At 41.5% G+C, this 18,739-nt stretch overlaps 1 protein-coding gene across 3 annotated transcripts in view; it reads left to right on the top strand.

Moving 5' to 3' along the window:
• Window positions 1-6,095: 6,095 nt before the first annotated feature.
• Window positions 6,096-18,739, top strand: part of LOC137377949 (gamma-aminobutyric acid receptor subunit gamma-4-like) — a 396,241-nt gene continuing 383,597 nt past the window's right edge. For all 3 annotated transcript variants that reach the window (XM_068048013.1, XM_068048012.1, XM_068048014.1), the window contains exon 1: window positions 6,096-6,547. In XM_068048013.1, coding sequence (XP_067904114.1) covers window positions 6,495-6,547 — 53 coding nt within the window. In that variant the 5' untranslated portion in view covers window positions 6,096-6,494. The remainder of the gene's footprint in view (window positions 6,548-18,739) is intronic.

The raw sequence follows: 18,739 nt of genomic DNA, 5'->3' as shown, positions 1-18,739 counted from the left end.
ATTATATTGAAACAGTGTGATATGACACTCAGTGATATTATATTGAAGCAGCATTATATGACACTCAGTGATATTATATTGAAACGTGTGATATGACACTCAGTGATATATTGAAGCAGCATTATCTGACACTCAGTGATATTATATTGAAACAGTGTGATATGACACTCTGTGATATTATATTGAAATGTGTGATATGACACTCAGTGAAATTATCTTGAAACAGTGTGATATGACACCCTGTGATATTATATTGAAACGTGTGATATGACACTCACTGATATTATATTGAAACAGTGTGATCTGACACTTAGTGAAATTATATTGAAACAGTGTGATATGACACCCTGTGATATTATATTGAAGCAGCATTATCTGACACTCAGTGATATTATCTTGAAACAGTGTGATATGACACCCTGTGATATTATATTGAAACGTGTGATATGACACTCTGTGATATTATATTGACACAGTGTGGTCTGACACTTAGTGAAATTATATTGAAACAGTGTGATATGACACTCAGTGATATTATATTGAAACAGTGTGATCTGACACCCTGTGACATTATATTGAAACAGTGTGATATGACACTCAGTGATATTATATTGAAACCGTGTGATATGCCACTCAATGATATTATATTGAAACAGTGTGATATGACACTCAGTGATATTATATTGCAACAGTGTGATATGACACTCGGTGATATTATATTGCAACAGTGTGATATGACACTCAGTGATATTATATTGAAACCGTGTGATATGACACTCAGTGATGTTATATTGATACAGTGTGATATGACACTCGGTGATATTATATTGCAACAGTGTTATATGACACTCAGTGATATTATATTGAAACAGTGTGATATGACACTCAGTGATATTATATTGAAACAGTGTGATATGACACTCAGTGATATTATATTGAAACCGTGTGATATGACACTCAGTGATATTATATTGCAACAGTGTGATATGACACTTAGTGATATTACATTGAAACCGTGTGATCTGACACTTAGTGAAATTATATTGAAACAGTGTGATATGACACCCTGTGATATTATATTGAAACAGTGTGATATGACACTCAGTGATATTATATTGCAGCAGCATTATCTGACACTCAGTGATATTATATTGAAACGTGTGATATGACACTCAGTGATATTATATTGAAACCGTGTGATATGACACTCAGTGATATTATATTGAAACGTGTGATATGACTCTCAGTGATATTATATTGAAACCGTGTGATATGACACTCAGTGATAGTATATTGAAACAGTGTGATCTGACACTTAGTGAAATTATATTGAAACAGTGTGATATGACACCCTGTGATATTATATTGCAACAGTGTGATATGACACTCAGTGATATTATATTGCAACAGTGTGATATGACACTTAGTGATATTACATTGAAACCGTGTGATCTGACACTTAGTGAAATTATATTGAAACAGTGTGATATGACACCCTGTGATATTATATTGCAACAGTGTGATATGACACTTAGTGATATTACATTGAAACCGTGTGATCTGACACTTAGTGAAATTATATTGAAACAGTGTGATATGACACCCTGTGATATTATATTGAAACCGTGTGATATGACACTCAGTGATATTATATTGAAACAGTGTGATCTGACACTTAGTGAAATTATATTGAAACAGTGTGATATGACACCCTGTGATATTGTATTGAAATGTGTGATATGACACTCAGTGAAATTATCTTGAAACAGTGTGATATGACACCCTGTGATATTATATTGAAACAGTGTGATCTGACACTTAGTGAAATTATATTGAAACAGTGTGATATGACACTCAGTGATATTATATTGCAACAGTGTGATATGACACTCAGTGATATTATATTTAAACCGTGTGATATGACACTCAGTGATATTATATTGCAACAGTGTGATATGACACTCAGTGATATTATATTGAAACCGTGTGATATGACACTCAGTGATATTATATTGATACAGTGTGATATGACACTCAGTGATATTATATTGCAACAGTGTTATATGACACTCAGTGATATTATATTGAAACAGTGTGATATGACACTCAGTGATATTATATTGCAACAGTGTGATATGTCACTCAGTGATATTATATTGAAACCGTGTGATATGACACTCAGTGATATTATATTGCAACAGTGTGATATGACACTCAGTGATATTACATTGAAACCGTGTGATCTGACACTTAGTGAAATTATATTGAAACAGTGTGATATGACACCCTGGGTGATATTATATTGAAGCAGCATTCTATGACACTCAGTGATATTATATTGAAACAGTGTGATATGACACTCAGTGATATTATATTGAAACCGTGTGATCTGACACTTAGTGAAATTATATTGAAACAGTGTGATATGACACCCTGTGATATTATATTGAAGCAGCATTCTATGACACTTAATGATATTATATTGAAACAGTGTGATATGACACTCAGTGATATTATATTGAAACAGTGTGATCTGACACTTAGTGAAATTATATTGAAACAGTGTGATATGACACCCTGTGATATTATATTGAAACGTGTGATATGACACTCACTGATATTATATTGAAACAGTGTGATCTGACACTTAGTGAAATTATATTGAAACAGTGTGATATGACACCCTGTGATATTATATTGAAGCAGCATTATCTGACACTCAGTGATATTATATTGAAATGTGTGATATGACACTCAGTGAAATTATCTTGAAACAGTGTGATATGACACCCTGTGATATTATATTGAGACGTGTGATATGACACTCTGTGATATTATATTGAAACAGTGTGTTCTGACACTTAGTGAAATTATATTGAAACAGTGTGATCTGACACTTAGTGAAATTATATTGAAACAGTGTGATATGACACTCAGTGATATTATATTGAAACCGTGTGATATGACACTCAGTGATATTATATTGCAACAGTGTGATATGACACTTAGTGATATTACATTGAAACCGTGTGATCTGACACTTAGTGAAATTATATTGAAACAGTGTGATATGACACCCTGTGATATTATATTGAAACAGTGTGATATGACACTCAGTGATATTATATTGCAGCAGCATTATATGACACTCAGTGATATTATATTGAAACGTGTGATATGACACTCAGTGATATTATATTGAAACCGTGTGATATGACACTCAGTGATATTATATTGAAACGTGTGATATGACACTCAGTGATATTATATTGAAACCGTGTGATATGACACTCAGTGATATTATATTGAAACAGTGTGATCTGACACTTAGTGAAATTATATTGAAACAGTGTGATATGACACCCTGTGATATTATATTGCAACAGAGTGATATGACACTCAGTGATATTATATTGCAACAGTGTGATATGACACTTAGTGATATTACATTGAAACCGTGTGATCTGACACTTAGTGAAATTATATTGAAACAGTGTGATATGACACCCTGTGATATTATATTGCAACAGTGTGATATGACACTTAGTGATATTACATTGAAACCGTGTGATCTGACACTTAGTGAAATTATATTGAAACAGTGTGATATGACACCCTGTGATATTATATTGAAACCGTGTGATATGACACTCAGTGATATTATATTGAAACAGTGTGATCTGACACTTAGTGAAATTATATTGAAACAGTGTGATATGACACTCTGTGATATTGTATTGAAATGTGTGATATGACACTCAGTGAAATTATCTTGAAACAGTGTGATATGACACCCTGTGATATTATATTGAAACAGTGTGATCTGACACTTAGTGAAATTATATTGAAACAGTGTGATATGACACTCAGTGATATTATATTGCAACAGTGTGATATGACACTCAGTGATATTATATTTAAACCGTGTGATATGACACTCAGTGATATTATATTGCAACAGTGTGATATGACACTCAGTGATATTATATTGAAACCGTGTGATATGACACTCAGTGATATTATATTGATACAGTGTGATATGACACTCAGTGATATTATATTGCAACAGTGTTATATGACACTCAGTGATATTATATTGAAACAGTGTGATATGACACTCAGTGATATTATATTGCAACAGTGTGATATGTCACTCAGTGATATTATATTGAAACCGTGTGATATGACACTCAGTGATATTATATTGCAACAGTGTGATATGACACTCAGTGATATTACATTGAAACCGTGTGATCTGACACTTAGTGAAATTATATTGAAACAGTGTGATATGACACCCTGGGTGATATTATATTGAAGCAGCATTCTATGACACTCAGTGATATTATATTGAAACAGTGTGATATGACACTCAGTGATATTATATTGAAACCGTGTGATCTGACACTTAGTGAAATTATATTGAAACAGTGTGATATGACACCCTGTGATATTATATTGAAGCAGCATTCTATGACACTTAATGATATTATATTGAAACAGTGTGATATGACACTCAGTGATATTATATTGAAACAGTGTGATCTGACACTTAGTGAAATTATATTGAAACAGTGTGATATGACACCCTGTGATATTATATTGAAACGTGTGATATGACACTCACTGATATTATATTGAAACAGTGTGATCTGACACTTAGTGAAATTATATTGAAACAGTGTGATATGACACCCTGTGATATTATATTGAAGCAGCATTATCTGACACTCAGTGATATTATATTGAAACAGTGTGATATGGCACTCTGTGATATTATATTGAAATGTGTGATATGACACTCAGTGAAATTATCTTGAAACAGTGTGATATGACACCCTGTGATATTATATTGAAACGTGTGATATGACACTCTGTGATATTATATTGAAACAGTGTGATCTGACACTTAGTGAAATTATATTGAAACAGTGTGATCTGACACTTAGTGAAATTATATTGAAACAGTGTGATATGACACTCAGTGATATTATATTGAAACCGTGTGATATGACACTCAGTGATATATTGAAACTGTGTGATATGACACTCAGTGATATTATATTGAAACAGTGTGATATGACACTCAGTGATATTATATTGCAACAGTGTGATATGACACTCAGTGATATTATATTGAAACCGTGTGATATGACACTCAGTGATATTATATTGATACAGTGTGATATGACACTCAGTGATATTATATTGCAACAGTGTGATATGACACTCAGTGATATTATATTGAAACCGTGTGATATGACACTCAGTGATATTATATTGCAACAGTGTGATATGACACTCAGTGATATTATATTGAAACAGTGTGATATGACACTCAGTGATATTACATTGAAACCGTGTGATCTGACACTTAGTGAAATTGTATTGAAACAGTGTGATATGACACCCTGTGATATTATATTGAAGCAGCATTATATGACACCCAGTAATATTTTATTGAAACCGTGTGATATTCTGTAGAAGTAAAGGGATGATTATTTTTGATGTCAAGGGCATCACCAGACTCCCGGCGGGCTTTGTGAGTTCCCGTTCCCAAGAGGAAGCCGCACCGACTGAAGCCCCTATTAGTAATTGGTTGCCTGTGGTCCACGATTTCCGGTCTATTGACGTGTCAAATTCCCTCGTGTGTTCAGAAATCAAAACTGGAAGTTGACTATCCTCTTTTTGCACGCCTGTGGCTTGTGTCGAGCACTGACCACAGTCAGGCAGCACAGTTGTTCTGAGCTTGGACACTGGCAAAATCGGCTCCAGGAAACTATCCCGGAACCAGGAGCCAAATTCGCTCACCGTCAATCCCAGTGAAACTGGCAGTAGATGCTGCAATTTCACCTGAAATACACAGCCAGTTTCATTGGAACAAGGACCACTGAGCAGCCCTGGGCTCAAAATGCAGCCCCTCAGCTGAGGGCTGTCGCTCAGCCTCTGCTCTCCACACATCCCAAAATCATCAACTCTCTGCATTTTCTGGAAGCATCTCAGTGACGGGATCGCGACATTTAAAAAAACACACACACAAGACGTCAGGCGGAGAGATGCAGAGAGACGTGTCCCTTCTCATAAGAGTGGAGAGAGTGGGTGGGAGGGGGGAATTCTGACATTCTCTGTACTTGACGTGAGAAGCTGAGGAGCACTTGCGATCAGAGCAAAATTAAAGAGATCTGGGAATTCGGAAGGATATGTTTTAAAGTGCGAAATTGGAATTTAAGCAGAACCCATTAAAATAATTTCCAAACAGCGAGCCGGAACCCGAATCTGTGATTCTAAGCAATATATTGAAGGAAAAACAACACATTCCTGCTGAAACTAACTTGGGTTCCCTGGTGAATACTGGATGGTAACTAGTGGTATGAAAGAGGCTCCTCTCCCGGCCATTAACGCGTGTTTGTGTTGTGTTGACTGTGAATCGGACTAGGAGCCAGTCTGTGACTTGTTGAGACACCAGAAGATCCAGTTTGTGGACCAGGCCAGCGATGTCCCCTAAACTTTTCATCCTCCTCTTCCTTCAATCGACCATTCAAGCGAGGTGAGTTATCCTGGTATATGTGCAGTGTGTTCGCCACCTAGCTCAGCCTTGTTGCTTTCCATTTCTGTCTCTCCTCCCTCTCGCTCTCGAATCGAACTTTCAGTTAAAATGCTTCGAGATGATGGCTCTAGTTACCTGACTTCTTCAACCCCTCCTTTCTCTGGTTAGGACATTACATTCCTGGGGAGATCCCAGTTGCTAGGAATCAAACGTAAAACAATCCCTCACGGCAGCAAGTGCTGCTCAACTGAACTTCAAGCGAAGGAGATCTTAAAGGCACAGGCCCCTCCAAAAGATGTGCCTGTCAGCCGCCTTGCAATTGGTGGCAGGTTCAGTCGGCAGACTTTCATATGTGGGTTTTCTTTTTTATTTAGCTCTTTGTTTTAATTAAAACCAAACTAAGAATTTAGTGTTGCTCTGATGAGACGGGACACTGATTTGAAACAGTTGTCTTTGCTTTGTCAAGACACCAAGGAATGAAGAAATAGCCTTTTCAGGTAATGTCACTTTCTGAGTGTTCAGGAACTCAGGGATGCATCAGCTTTCTGAAGATAAAATCATAGAATCATACAATGATACAAAACAGAAGGCCCATCATGCACCATTCTGGCTCATTGAAAGAGATAACTAATTCGTCCCACTCCTCCTGCACTTTCCCCATAACCCTGTAAATTTGTCACCTTCAAGTATTTCTCCAATTCCCTTTTGAAAGTTATTCTTGAATCTACTTCCACCACCCTTTCAGACATTGATTTCCAGACCATAATAACTCACTGTGTAAAACAAACTCTGCTCAACTATCCTCTAGTTCTTTTGTCAATCACCTTAAATCTGTGTCCTCTGGTAAAGTTACTGTGTCTTCTGCCAGTGGAAACAGTTTGTCTTCATTTACTCTATCAAAACAGCTCATAGTTTTGAACACCTTTATCAAATCTCCCCTTCGCCTTCTCTGCTCTTAGAGAGCAAGCCACGTTACTGCATTCCAGGAATGAGGAACTTCATTTATGAAAATAGATTGGAAAAGTTAGGACTGTTTTCCTTGGAGAAGAGAAGGTTGAGAGGAGATTTGATCAAGGTATTTTAAGTAACGAGGGGTCTGGACAGAGTAGATAGAGAGAAACTGTTCCATTGGTGGAAGGATCGAGAACAAGAGGGCACAGATTTAAAATGATTGGCAAAAGAAGCAAAAGTGACATGAGGAAAATCTTTTTCACGCAGCGAATGGTTAGGATCTGGAATGCACTGTCTGAGTGTGTTGTGGAGGCAGGTTCAATTGAGGCATTTCAAAGGGAATTAGACTGTTATATGAAAAGGAAGAATATGCAGGTTTACGGGGAGAAAGCCGGGGAATGACAGTAGGTAAATTACACCTTCAGAGAGCTAGCGCAGACATGATGGGCCGAATAGCCTCCTTTTGTGCTGTAATAATTCTGTGATTCTGCAGTCGCTGCTGAATAAATGCTGTTAGATTGGAAGCTCTCAAATAAAGTGATGCGGTTGTTAAAATGTGTAGTTTCCTCATGGTCACTCAGTGACACACATGAGCTTACTTCAATCATTGAATAATCTGAGTGTCGGATTTAAGGCTCAACTATATTGGATCCAGAATCATTTCTTTCTGTTAAGGAGGAGCTATGTGTAGGGCCGAAGCCTAAAGATGCAGAGCACCCACCAAAGGTGGAAACAATCAAAACTGCTCTCCTGAGGCCTTCAGCTGGGAGGTGAGACAGTGTGAGAGAGCATGTCAGTGATGCTTTGGGCTCAGTGCTCAGTGCGACGATCCCAACTCAAGCGCTACATTTATCCTCAGTGCCCCTGGATGAGGCATCCAGGCTTCCTATTGTTGTTCCTACTTGTGGTTTCTGTGGGAATGTGACAGCGTGTGTCTATGTGAGTGTGTCGATATGGGTGCGTGTGTCTGTGAGCCTATGAGTATCAGTGTGTGACTGTGTTTTTTGTCTATTTGCATATGTGTGTGTTTATGGAAATGTGTGTGTTTGTGTGTGTAAGACTGGGCTGAATTTTGTGAGCATCCCTGAGACTGGTTCAGAGGCAGGGGAAGGTGGAGGCGGGGGTGGGAATAGAATTGTGATGGGAGGCGGGGGTGGAGGGCCCCTCACAATGCAATTTTGTCAGAGGTGGTTAGGCCGACCATGGACTTCCCACTCGAAGGTCAATTGAGCCCCTTAAGAGGCCTATTAACAGCCATTTAAGGGCCGCTTCTGTATGTGTGAAACTAAGTGTATGATTGTGTGTTTGTGTGGGACTGTGTGGATGTATATGACTGTGTGTTACTGTGTGATTCTGTGTGTGTAACTCTGTGTGCATGTGACTGTGTGTGAGACTGTATACATGTACGTTACTGTATGCTTGTGTGCGACTGGATATTTGTATATGACTGTGCGCATGTTCGTGTGTGTGTGTGACTCTGTGTTTATGTGTTACTGTGTGTGTTTACATGATTGTGTGTGTTTTACTGTGTGATTGTGTGTGGATGTGACTTTTTTAATTCTTTCATGGGGTGTGGTCATCACTGGCTAGGCCAGCATTTATTATCCATCCCTAATTGTCCTTGAGAAGGCAGTGAGCTGCCTTCTTGAACCGCTGCAGTCCATGTGAGGTAGGTATACCCACAGTGCTGTTAGGAAGGGAGCTCCAAGATTTTGACCCAGTGAATGTGTGTGAAACCCTGTGTGTGTGTGTGGGTGTGGGTGTGGGTGTGTGTGTGGAGGGGAGTGTCATAGAGTTGTACACCACAGAAACAGGCCCTTCGGCCCATTGTGTCCGTGCCAACCATCAAGCACCTAACTATTCTAATACCATTTTCCAGCACTTGACCCGTAGCCTTGTATGCTATGGCATTTCAAGTGCTCATCTGAATACTTCTTAAATGTTGCTCGAGTTCCTGCCTCTACCACCCCTTCAGGCAGTTATCCTTAGAGGTGTTGGCAGGTGACATGAATTTCCGCCTCCACCCCCCCTCCCCCACCACCCCCCCTCGCCCTGACCACCACTCCAGTACTTTGCTGACTGTGAAAGTGTTAATTCAGGGTATTGATGGAAATTATTTACCTTTTCCCTTAGATAGTGTTGATCTAAATTGTGACTTAGTCACTGGTCCTGTCACCATTGGTGTTGTTCGTAGTTTGCCGATTGAAGGTGCATATTTTTTGCTGGGAAATGACTTGGCTGGGGATAAGGTATTGGCACTTCTGATGGTTTCAGGGAAGCCAGCTGAGGCTGTGGAAAGTGAGGTTTTGCAAGAAGAATTTCCCAGACTATTCCGTGATTTTATTGTGATTAAGTTCTGATAGTGTGTGGGTGCATGTGACTGTGTACATGTCTGTGACTGTGTGTGTGTGTGTAGCTGTGTGGGACTGTATGGGTTTGATTGTGTGTAGGTGCATATCAAGTTGGGGGTTCAGGTCTGATCCCCCTCCACTGCTGAATAACCTGTTAAAGCTCAGATTCTGGATACAGTGTCTGGGCAATGTGTCAAAGATTAAAGAATGAGTGAAGGTGGGAGCAGGCATCAGATGATAGTTTTCAAATCCTGGAGAGGAATCAAGAAATAACGAGAGGAACAGTTTGAAGTGGGAAACAGACAGACTGACAAGAAGGGGAAGGGCGTAGGTTGGAGGCAAGAGGTGAGAGAGAATTGACGACCTGTCACACAACATATAACAAAAGGACAGTGCACATAAATAATTAAATGCAGCACACTGCTTGGCTGGATCTGGTGGCATTCCTCAGACATAGGTTCTTCAATCTAGACTCCTTCACACTTTGATGGTCCCTGATAAACATGGCAGCTCCTATAATCTTCCAACTTTTTCTCCCTCCGGATCTCATTTTGGTGGAACTTTTCCCCCCGTCCCAGGATGACGTTCATGTTTTAAAAACACTTTTGCATACCCTTGCACTGGAAGGAATGAGGAACTCTGTTGTAAATGAGTGTGGGAGCTGATCCAGTGGGCCCCTAGGGCAGGATGTGGGACTTAGCTTGGCGTGCGGTACACCACACAGACTAATCTGCTCACCCAGCTGAACCAAAAGTTACTCATGACCAGTGCCAGGAGATGTTCATCACAACAGTTTGAGCTGCATTTCAAACATGACCTCAGAAGAGTTACCTGATCAAAATTAATTGCTTCAAAGTTCAGAAAACTGTGACAATGTGAAACCCCTTGTAATCAGAGTTATGTGATGGTGCAAGATACTTGTGATCAGGGATTTGTAATGGTGCAAGAGTCCTTGTGATTACTCCTGCTCCTAATTCGTATGTTTGTATTCGAAGGTACATGGAAATGTAGAGTAATCAGTTCAGCCATGAACTTATTGAATGGCGGAGCAGGCTCGAAGGGCTGAGTGGCCTACTCCTGCTTCTAATTCGTATGTCCGTATGTATGTTCGTATGTTTTTTAATGGTGAAAAACACATCTGATCAAGGCTCTTTAACAGTGTGAAACCCCATGCAATCAGAATTCTGTGAGACATTTATGATCAAGATTCTTTGATGGTGTGAGAGAGCCCTTGTGATCAGAGCACAATGATGATAGAAGGCAATTCTGATCAGGAATTTGTGATAGTGTAAGAGGCCTTGTGTTACCTGTCTGTGATGGTGCAAAACACTTGTGATCAGGGATTTATAGTGGTGTTAGAGCCTTTGTGATCAGGACTTTTTAATGGTGCATTTCACATCTGCTTAGGGCTGTTTAATAGTATGAAACCTTATGTGATTAAAGCTCTGTGATGGCGTGAGGCATTTGTGATCAAGGCTCCATGAAGGTGCTGACCTCTAGTGATCAGAGCTCTGTCATGGTATGAGATGCTTGTGGTTAGGGCTCTTTAATGGTGCAAGACCAGGGCTATTTAATGGGGCGAAACACTTATGATCAGGGCTCTGTGATGGTGCAAGAGCCCTAGTGAACAGAGCTCTGATGGTCCAAGATGCTTCTAATCAGGGCCCTTTAATGATGTGAGACAATTGTGATCATCCTTACTAATTGTGAGAGACCCCTTGTGATATTACAGGATCCCTTGTTGGCAGGCTCTGTGATGGTGTATGACCCTTAATGGTCAGAGCTGTGCGGTGGTGTGAAACTCCAAGTGATCAGGTCTCTGTGATTGTCCAAGAGGCTTGTGATCCAGATTTTGTGAAGGTGTGACATTTCCTGAAATCAGAGCTCTGTAATGATGTGAGACCCTTAGTGATCAGGGTTCTATGCTGCTTGTGGTTAGAGGTCTTTAATTGAGAAAGATGTTTGTGATCATGGCTAGTTGATGGTGTAAAATGCTATTATTTAGAGGTGTAGGAGTTTTGGGATCAAAAGCTCTGTGAAGGTATGAGACCCTTTTTGAATAGGGCTCTGTAATGGTGTGAGACTCCGAGTAATCAGGGTGTTACAAAAATGTGAGACCTTTTTAAATCAGGGCTCTGTGAATGTGCATGACCCTTAGCGATCAGGACAGTCAATTTTTGGCACTCTATTTCTGCTTCTTGTGATAACCATTGCTGTGAATCTATGAGACTGAGTGCACTCTGCCTCATGTGGAGAAATCTTCCAATTCATTCCCATTTCATAAAGTCACAGCACTGTTCAGTTTTAATCCTCCAGTCATTTCTAGAGTTGCTGAGTCAGCACATGGCAGTTTATTTAGCAATGTTCTAGTCATTTTACCACAGGGCAAAATCATTGTGCAGAAATCTTTATTGTTATTTACAAAGAAGATTAAGGAATGATCTGTTCAAGGTGTCTAAAATGTTAAAAGAATTTGATAGGGAAGATAGAAACTATTTCCTTTGGTGCAGATTCAAAAAGAAGGAACATAACCTTAAAATTAGAGCTAGGCGATTCAGGACTGAAAGCAAAAGAGCCTCTTATCCCAAGTGTTGCAGTGGTTGAAGGTGTTGTTGGCAGGAAGTGACTGGTCTTCCCTCTTAAACTACAGCCATTCTAATGCTACAGCAGCACCATATTCCCCATTAGGCTGGTTTCATTATAGCAATGGGAATCCATCCTGAATAATTGATGAAGGCCCCGTTCCAATCACTTCACCTTTAGTGACCATGCCTTCAGTTGCCAAGGCCCTAAGCTCTGGAATTCCTTCCCTAAACCTCTCCCCATCTCTAACTCTCTCTCTTCCTTCAAGACGCTCCTCAAAACGGACCTCTTTGACAAAGCTTTTGGTCACTTGTCCTAATAGCTCCTTACGCGGCTCGGTGTCAAATTTTGTTCGATTACGTTCCTATGAAGCACCTCGAGAATTTTTGCAATGTTAAATGCACTATATAAATACAAGTTGTTATTGTTGCAGGCCACTCAAAGAAAGTCAGATGAGCTTAGACTGGGGTCACATCATCGAGTAACATTCAGCCAGGCCTATTAAACAGCCTATTATGGAGTAAACTTGTACAATCATCTCCTTATATACATAAATAACTATCAAACAAATAACCAGCTGGCAGGCCTACTCGTGTTTGGCATTATAAAGTAGATATGTGTCTCCTTTGTTTTGCTGCCTCTTTAGGTTGAGCTGAGTGTAATGGAAATGACCTACCAGGCTGGATTTTGCTTAGGAGGTGGAGCTCCCAGCGCCAGGCTGAAAAGGCAGGGGAACCAATGCCTCTGCCTTTTCCTGCCCCCACGGAGCGATCCTCCAGTCTTTCTCCATCAAAGTTTCATGAGCCGGGACCCCTGCCAATCAGAGGGCCAGCAGCTCAGCAGTATCAGCAGCGCCACTGGAGAGTAGGTGTGGCGAGTTCATTGGGGCCTGTCCGAGAGGCCCCAACAGGGGTTGGGGGGTGGGGGCGATGGGTAGTCGTGCAGTCCAAGGGGAGTGGTGTCCTGGCTGCAGATTGCCCACAGAAAAGGGTCCCCCCACCAAGCCCGCATTAATAGACCACTTCAGGGTCTCAATTGGTCTCTGGGCGGGAAGGACGCCCCTCCCCCTCACGCCCCCGCCATATGTTGCGATTCTCCCTGCACCACTGCCTCCAGCCCCACCTCAAGGGACAACATAAAATCCAGCCCATCATCTCACCACCACAGGGTATAAAAACATCTCCACCATTGTCCTGAAGACAAAGTACCATTGCCCTTTAACCCCCAACTGAAACCCACCCCTCAAGATCTAAAAGGGATCAAATGGGTTAGGCCAACTATCCTATTCCATTCATAGGAGCAGACAGAGTCCATTCAACCCCTCGCGCCTGTTATATAGAAACAAGAGTGGGCCATTCAGCCCCTCAAGCCTGCTCCGCTATTGAATCAGATCAAGGCTGACCTGTATCTCAATCCCAGATTACCCAGCTGTGATCCATCTTGGTTGTTACCCACAACGACAACAACCTGTATTTCTGTATCGTCTTTACTGTTGCAAGAAGTTTGAAGGAAATTTACAGGGGTGTTATCAAACAAAGTTTGATAGTGCCACATAAGGCAATATTAGGACATGGGCCCAAAAACTTGATTCAAAGAGGTAGTTTTAAGCAGCATCTTAAACAGGTAGGGAGAGTAAAAAAAAGGTCGCGAAAACAGCCGTCAACCAATACCCTTTCTTTCCTGCCACTGAGTCAATTTTGTATCCACCTTGCTGCATTTCCCTGAATCTCATGGAATTTTATTGTTTTAACCTGTCTGCCATGTGGAACCTTGTCAAAGCCTTGCTAAAATCCATGTAGACCATATCACCTCATTTATCTTCCCTGTGACTTCTTCAAAAAATTCGATCAAGTTGGTCAGAGGGTAGCAGTGGAAGGTTGCTTTTCTGAATGGAGGGATGTGACTAGTGGTGTTCTGCAGGGATCAGTGCTGGGACCTTTGCTGTTTGTAGTATATATAAATGATTTGGAGGAAAATGTAGCTGGTCTGATTAGTAAGTTTGCGTACGACACAAAGGTTGGTGGAGTTGCGGATAGTGATGAGGATTGTCAGAGGATACAGCAGGATATATTTCAGTTGGAGACTTGGGCGGAGAAATGGCAGATGGAGTTTAATCCGGACAAATGTGAGGTAATGCATTTTGGAAGGTCTAATACAGGTGGGAAGTATACAGTAAATGGCAGAACCCTTAGGAGTATTGACAGGCAGAGAGATCTGGGCGTACAGGTCCACAGATCACTGAAAGTGGCAACGCAGGTAGATAAGGTAGTCAAGAAGGCATAAGGCATGCTTGCCTTCATCGGTCGGGGCATAGAGTATAAAAATTGGCAAGTCATGTTGCAGCTGTACAGAACCTTAGTTAGGCCACACTTGGAATATTGTGTACAATTCTGGTCGCCACACTACCAGAAGGACGTGGAGGCTTTGGAGAGGGTACAGAAGAGGTTTACCAGGATGTTGCCTGGTCTGGAGGGTATTAGCTATGAGGAGAGGTTGGATAAACTCGGATTGTTTTCACTGGAACAACGGAGGTGGAGGGGCGACCTGATAGAGGTTTACAAAGTTATGAGCAGCATGTACAGAGTGGATAGTCAGAAGCTTTTTCCCAGGGTGGAAGAGTCAGTTACGAGGGGACATAGGTTTAAGGTGCGAGGGGCAAAGTATAGAGGGGATGTGCGAGGCAAGTTCTTTACACAGAGGGTGGTGAGTGCCTGGAACTTGCTGCCGGGGGAGGTGGTGGAAGCAGGTACGATAGCGACGTTTAAGAGGCATCTTGACAAATACATGAATAGGATGGGAATAGAGGGATACGGACCCCGGAAGTGCAGAAGGTTTGAGTTTAGACAGGCATCAAGATCGGTGCAGGCTTGGAGGGCCGAATGGCCTGTTCCTGTGCTGTACTGTTCCTTGTTCTTTGTCAAACAAGATCTTCCCTTAACAAATCCATGCTCACTGCCTGAGACAGAGACCCTCAACTCATTCAGAAGGAGTCTGGATATGCACCTCAAGTGATGTAAGCTGCAGGGCTATGGACCAAATGCTGGAAGGTGGGATTAGAATAGGTGGATCGTTTTTCAGACGGCATAAACACGATGGGCCAAGTGGCCTCTTTCTGTGCCTTAAACTTCTATGCTTCTATGATTCTATACCCTCTTGAGTTTAGAAGAATGAGAGGTGATCTCATTGAAACATGCAAGATTCTGGAGGGGCTTGACAGAGTAGACACTGAGAGGTTGTTTCCCTGGTTGGGGAATCTAGAACCTGGGGGCACAGTCTCAGGATAAGGGTTGATGATTTAGGACTGAGATGAGGAGAAATCGTGGAAATCTCTACCCGAGAGGGTTGTTGATGCTCCATCACTGAGACTATTCAAGGCTGACATAGACAGATTTTTGGTCTCTCAGGAAATCAACAGATATGGGGAATGGACAAGAAAGTGGATTTGAAGTCAAAGATTAGCTATGGTCTTATTGAACGGCAGAGCAGGCTCAAGGGGCCTTATAACCTATTCCTGCTCTTTTTTTCCTATATTCTTATGTTCTTATTGAGCTGATAAATAGCTGCAGAAATGTCATGATGAAAGAAGACAGTTAGAATTTTGAAAGTGCAGTTGTTGGTCAAATGGGAGAGAATTTTTTTCCTGGGGTGAACACAGAAGGAAGTGGGATTGGGATGGGAAAGGGAAATATAGGTAGAGAGTGATGCAACAAAGTGATAAGAGATGGTGTTACCTGTCTTTGTCATGATGGGAGATTGCGGCCATATACAATGATAAGGTCAAGAGGGTGGCCATTAATATGAACAGGGGAGTTTATATGGAGGGGGAGATTTATGGGGCATAGGAAGGCAGTAAACTTGGAGGAGAGAGAATGATGAGTTGGGATGGAGGTTGAATTAACCAAGGATGAGAAAAACCTTTTGATCTCAGCTTTGAAAGCTCCAATTGACCCCCAAAATCCATAGCCTCTTGGGGAGAGAGTTTTACATTTCCACTACCCTTTGTGTGAAAAAGTACTTCCTGATTTCACTTCCAAATGGTCTAGTTATAATTTTAAGATTGGTTGATTATGCCCCTTTGTTATAAATTCCACCAGCAGAGGAAACAATTTCTTCCTATCATACGAAATCGCGTGAATCATATGAAACACCACGATCAGATCTCTCCTCAATCTCCTATACTCAAGGGAATACGAGGAAATGTATTCAAATTTCTGCCCCTAACCCATCCCCAAAGGTACCACTGCTATAACAACAACAACTTGCATTTACATAGTGCCCTTAATGTAATAAATGTGCATGGCACTTCACAGGAGCATTATGAAGCAAAATTTGACAGTGAGCCACTTAAGCGGATATAGTTTAGTTTAAAAGCAAAATACTGCGGATGCTGGAAATCCGAAGAAGGGTCACTGACCCGAAAAGTTAACTCTGCTTCTCTTTCCACAGATGCTGCCAGACCTGCTGAGTGATTCCAGCATTTCTTGTTTTTATTATAGTTTAGTTTAGTTTAGAGATACAGCACTGAAACAGGCCCTTCGGCCCACCGAGTCTGTGCCGACCATCAACCACCCATTTATACTAATCCTACACTAATTCCATATTCCTACCACATCCCCACCTGTCCCTATATTTCCCTACTACCTACCTATACTAGGGGCAATTGCTAGTGGCCAATTTACCTATCAACCTGCAAGTCTTTGGCATGTGGGAGGAAACCAGAGCACCCGGAGAAAACCCACGCAGTCACAGGGAGAACTTGCAAACTCCACACAGGCAGTACCCAGAATTGATCCGGGGTTGCTGGAGCTGTGAGGCTGCGGTGCTAACCACTGCGCCACTGTGCCGCAGCTGGCCAAAAGCTTGGTCAAAAAGGTAGGTTTTAAGGAGTCTTTTAAAGAAAAAAGACAGATAGAGAGGCGGAGAAGCTTAGGGAGGAATCCAGAGCTTAGGGCCAAGGCAGCTGAAGGCATGGTCACCAATGCTGGAGCAATTAAAATCAGGGGTGCTCAAGAGGCCAGATTTAGAGGAGCACAGATATATCAAGTTTACAGAGAGTAGAATGTGGGAGGTCAGCCGGGAGTACTTTGGAATAGTCAAGTCTGGAGGTAACAAAAGCATGGTTGAGGGTTTCAGCAGCAGATGAGCTGAGGTCAGGCTATGTTATGGAGATAGAAATTGGTGATGGGGTGAACAAGTGGTGGGAAGCTCATCCTGGAATCAAATACAACACCAAGGCTGCGAACAGTCTGATTAAGCCTCAGACAATTGCCAGGGAGAGGGATGGAGTCAGTAGCTTTGGTCTTTCCAATACTTGTTGGAGGAAATTTCTGCTCATTCAGTACTGAGTGTTGGGCAAACAGTCAGATGATGTAGTGACAGTGGAGGAGTTGCGAACAGTGTGGTGAGGTAGAGCTGGTGTCATCAGCATACATGTAGAAACTGATGTGCTTTCTGGTAATGGCACTGAGGGGCAGCATGTAGATGAAAAATGGGACGGGGTTAAAGATAGACCCTTGGGGGACACCAGAGGTAATGGTGTGGCAGCGGGAAGAGAAGTCATTGCAGGTGGTACTCTGGCCAAGAGTAGATAGATGAGAATGGAGCCAGGCAAGTGCAGTCCCACCCAGCTGGTTGATGGTATGGGTGTCACAATGCTGTCCCTCAGGCTGCTACCACTTTGACGAGTCCATTGAGGGGAGCATAAATTTGTTGTTCCTTTGTCTGCAAGTCAATTGGTGCTTTGGAATCCCTCTGGTGGTACTTACCTCCGCTGTTTATTCAGCTCCAAAGACAGTGCAGTGCTCGACTGGAGACATGGAGCTTCCCTATGGGAAATCCCTGTACCTATGTTTTCAAGGGAGGCTGAATGACAGAAGAAGCTAAATTGGAGGTTCTTAGAGTGAGGCAGCACAGTAGATATTTGTTCCCTATGTGCAAATGCCCATTCACCAGGGTTTACAGACCAAGGAGGTTTTCCTCAGATTTCTTTGACCATCAAAGCCTCAGAAAACTGTTCTTCCCCAAGGAGACTTCTGAGGAGATGCATTAACTGATGACTGACCACCTACCATTGATTTCCACCAGGATAATGATACTGTCTGCACCAAAGTCAGCCGTGTTGTGAATTTCTTTGCAACTGAATTGTCCCAAGCAACATCTGGTGATATGTACCATCTGAGTAATTTCACCATTGTACAAAAGAATATCACTAATGCTCTCCTAAAATGGGCCTCGCACTTCTGTTTCCTTCCTGATATAACCAGCTAGTCCTTGAGCTATTCAGCTCACAGAATTTCTAGGTACAGTA

Source organism: Heterodontus francisci, chromosome 15 (genome assembly GCF_036365525.1).
Source record: "Heterodontus francisci isolate sHetFra1 chromosome 15, sHetFra1.hap1, whole genome shotgun sequence".
NCBI classification, from domain to species: domain Eukaryota; kingdom Metazoa; phylum Chordata; class Chondrichthyes; order Heterodontiformes; family Heterodontidae; genus Heterodontus; species Heterodontus francisci.
This window is presented reverse-complemented; position numbering and strand designations above follow the sequence as displayed.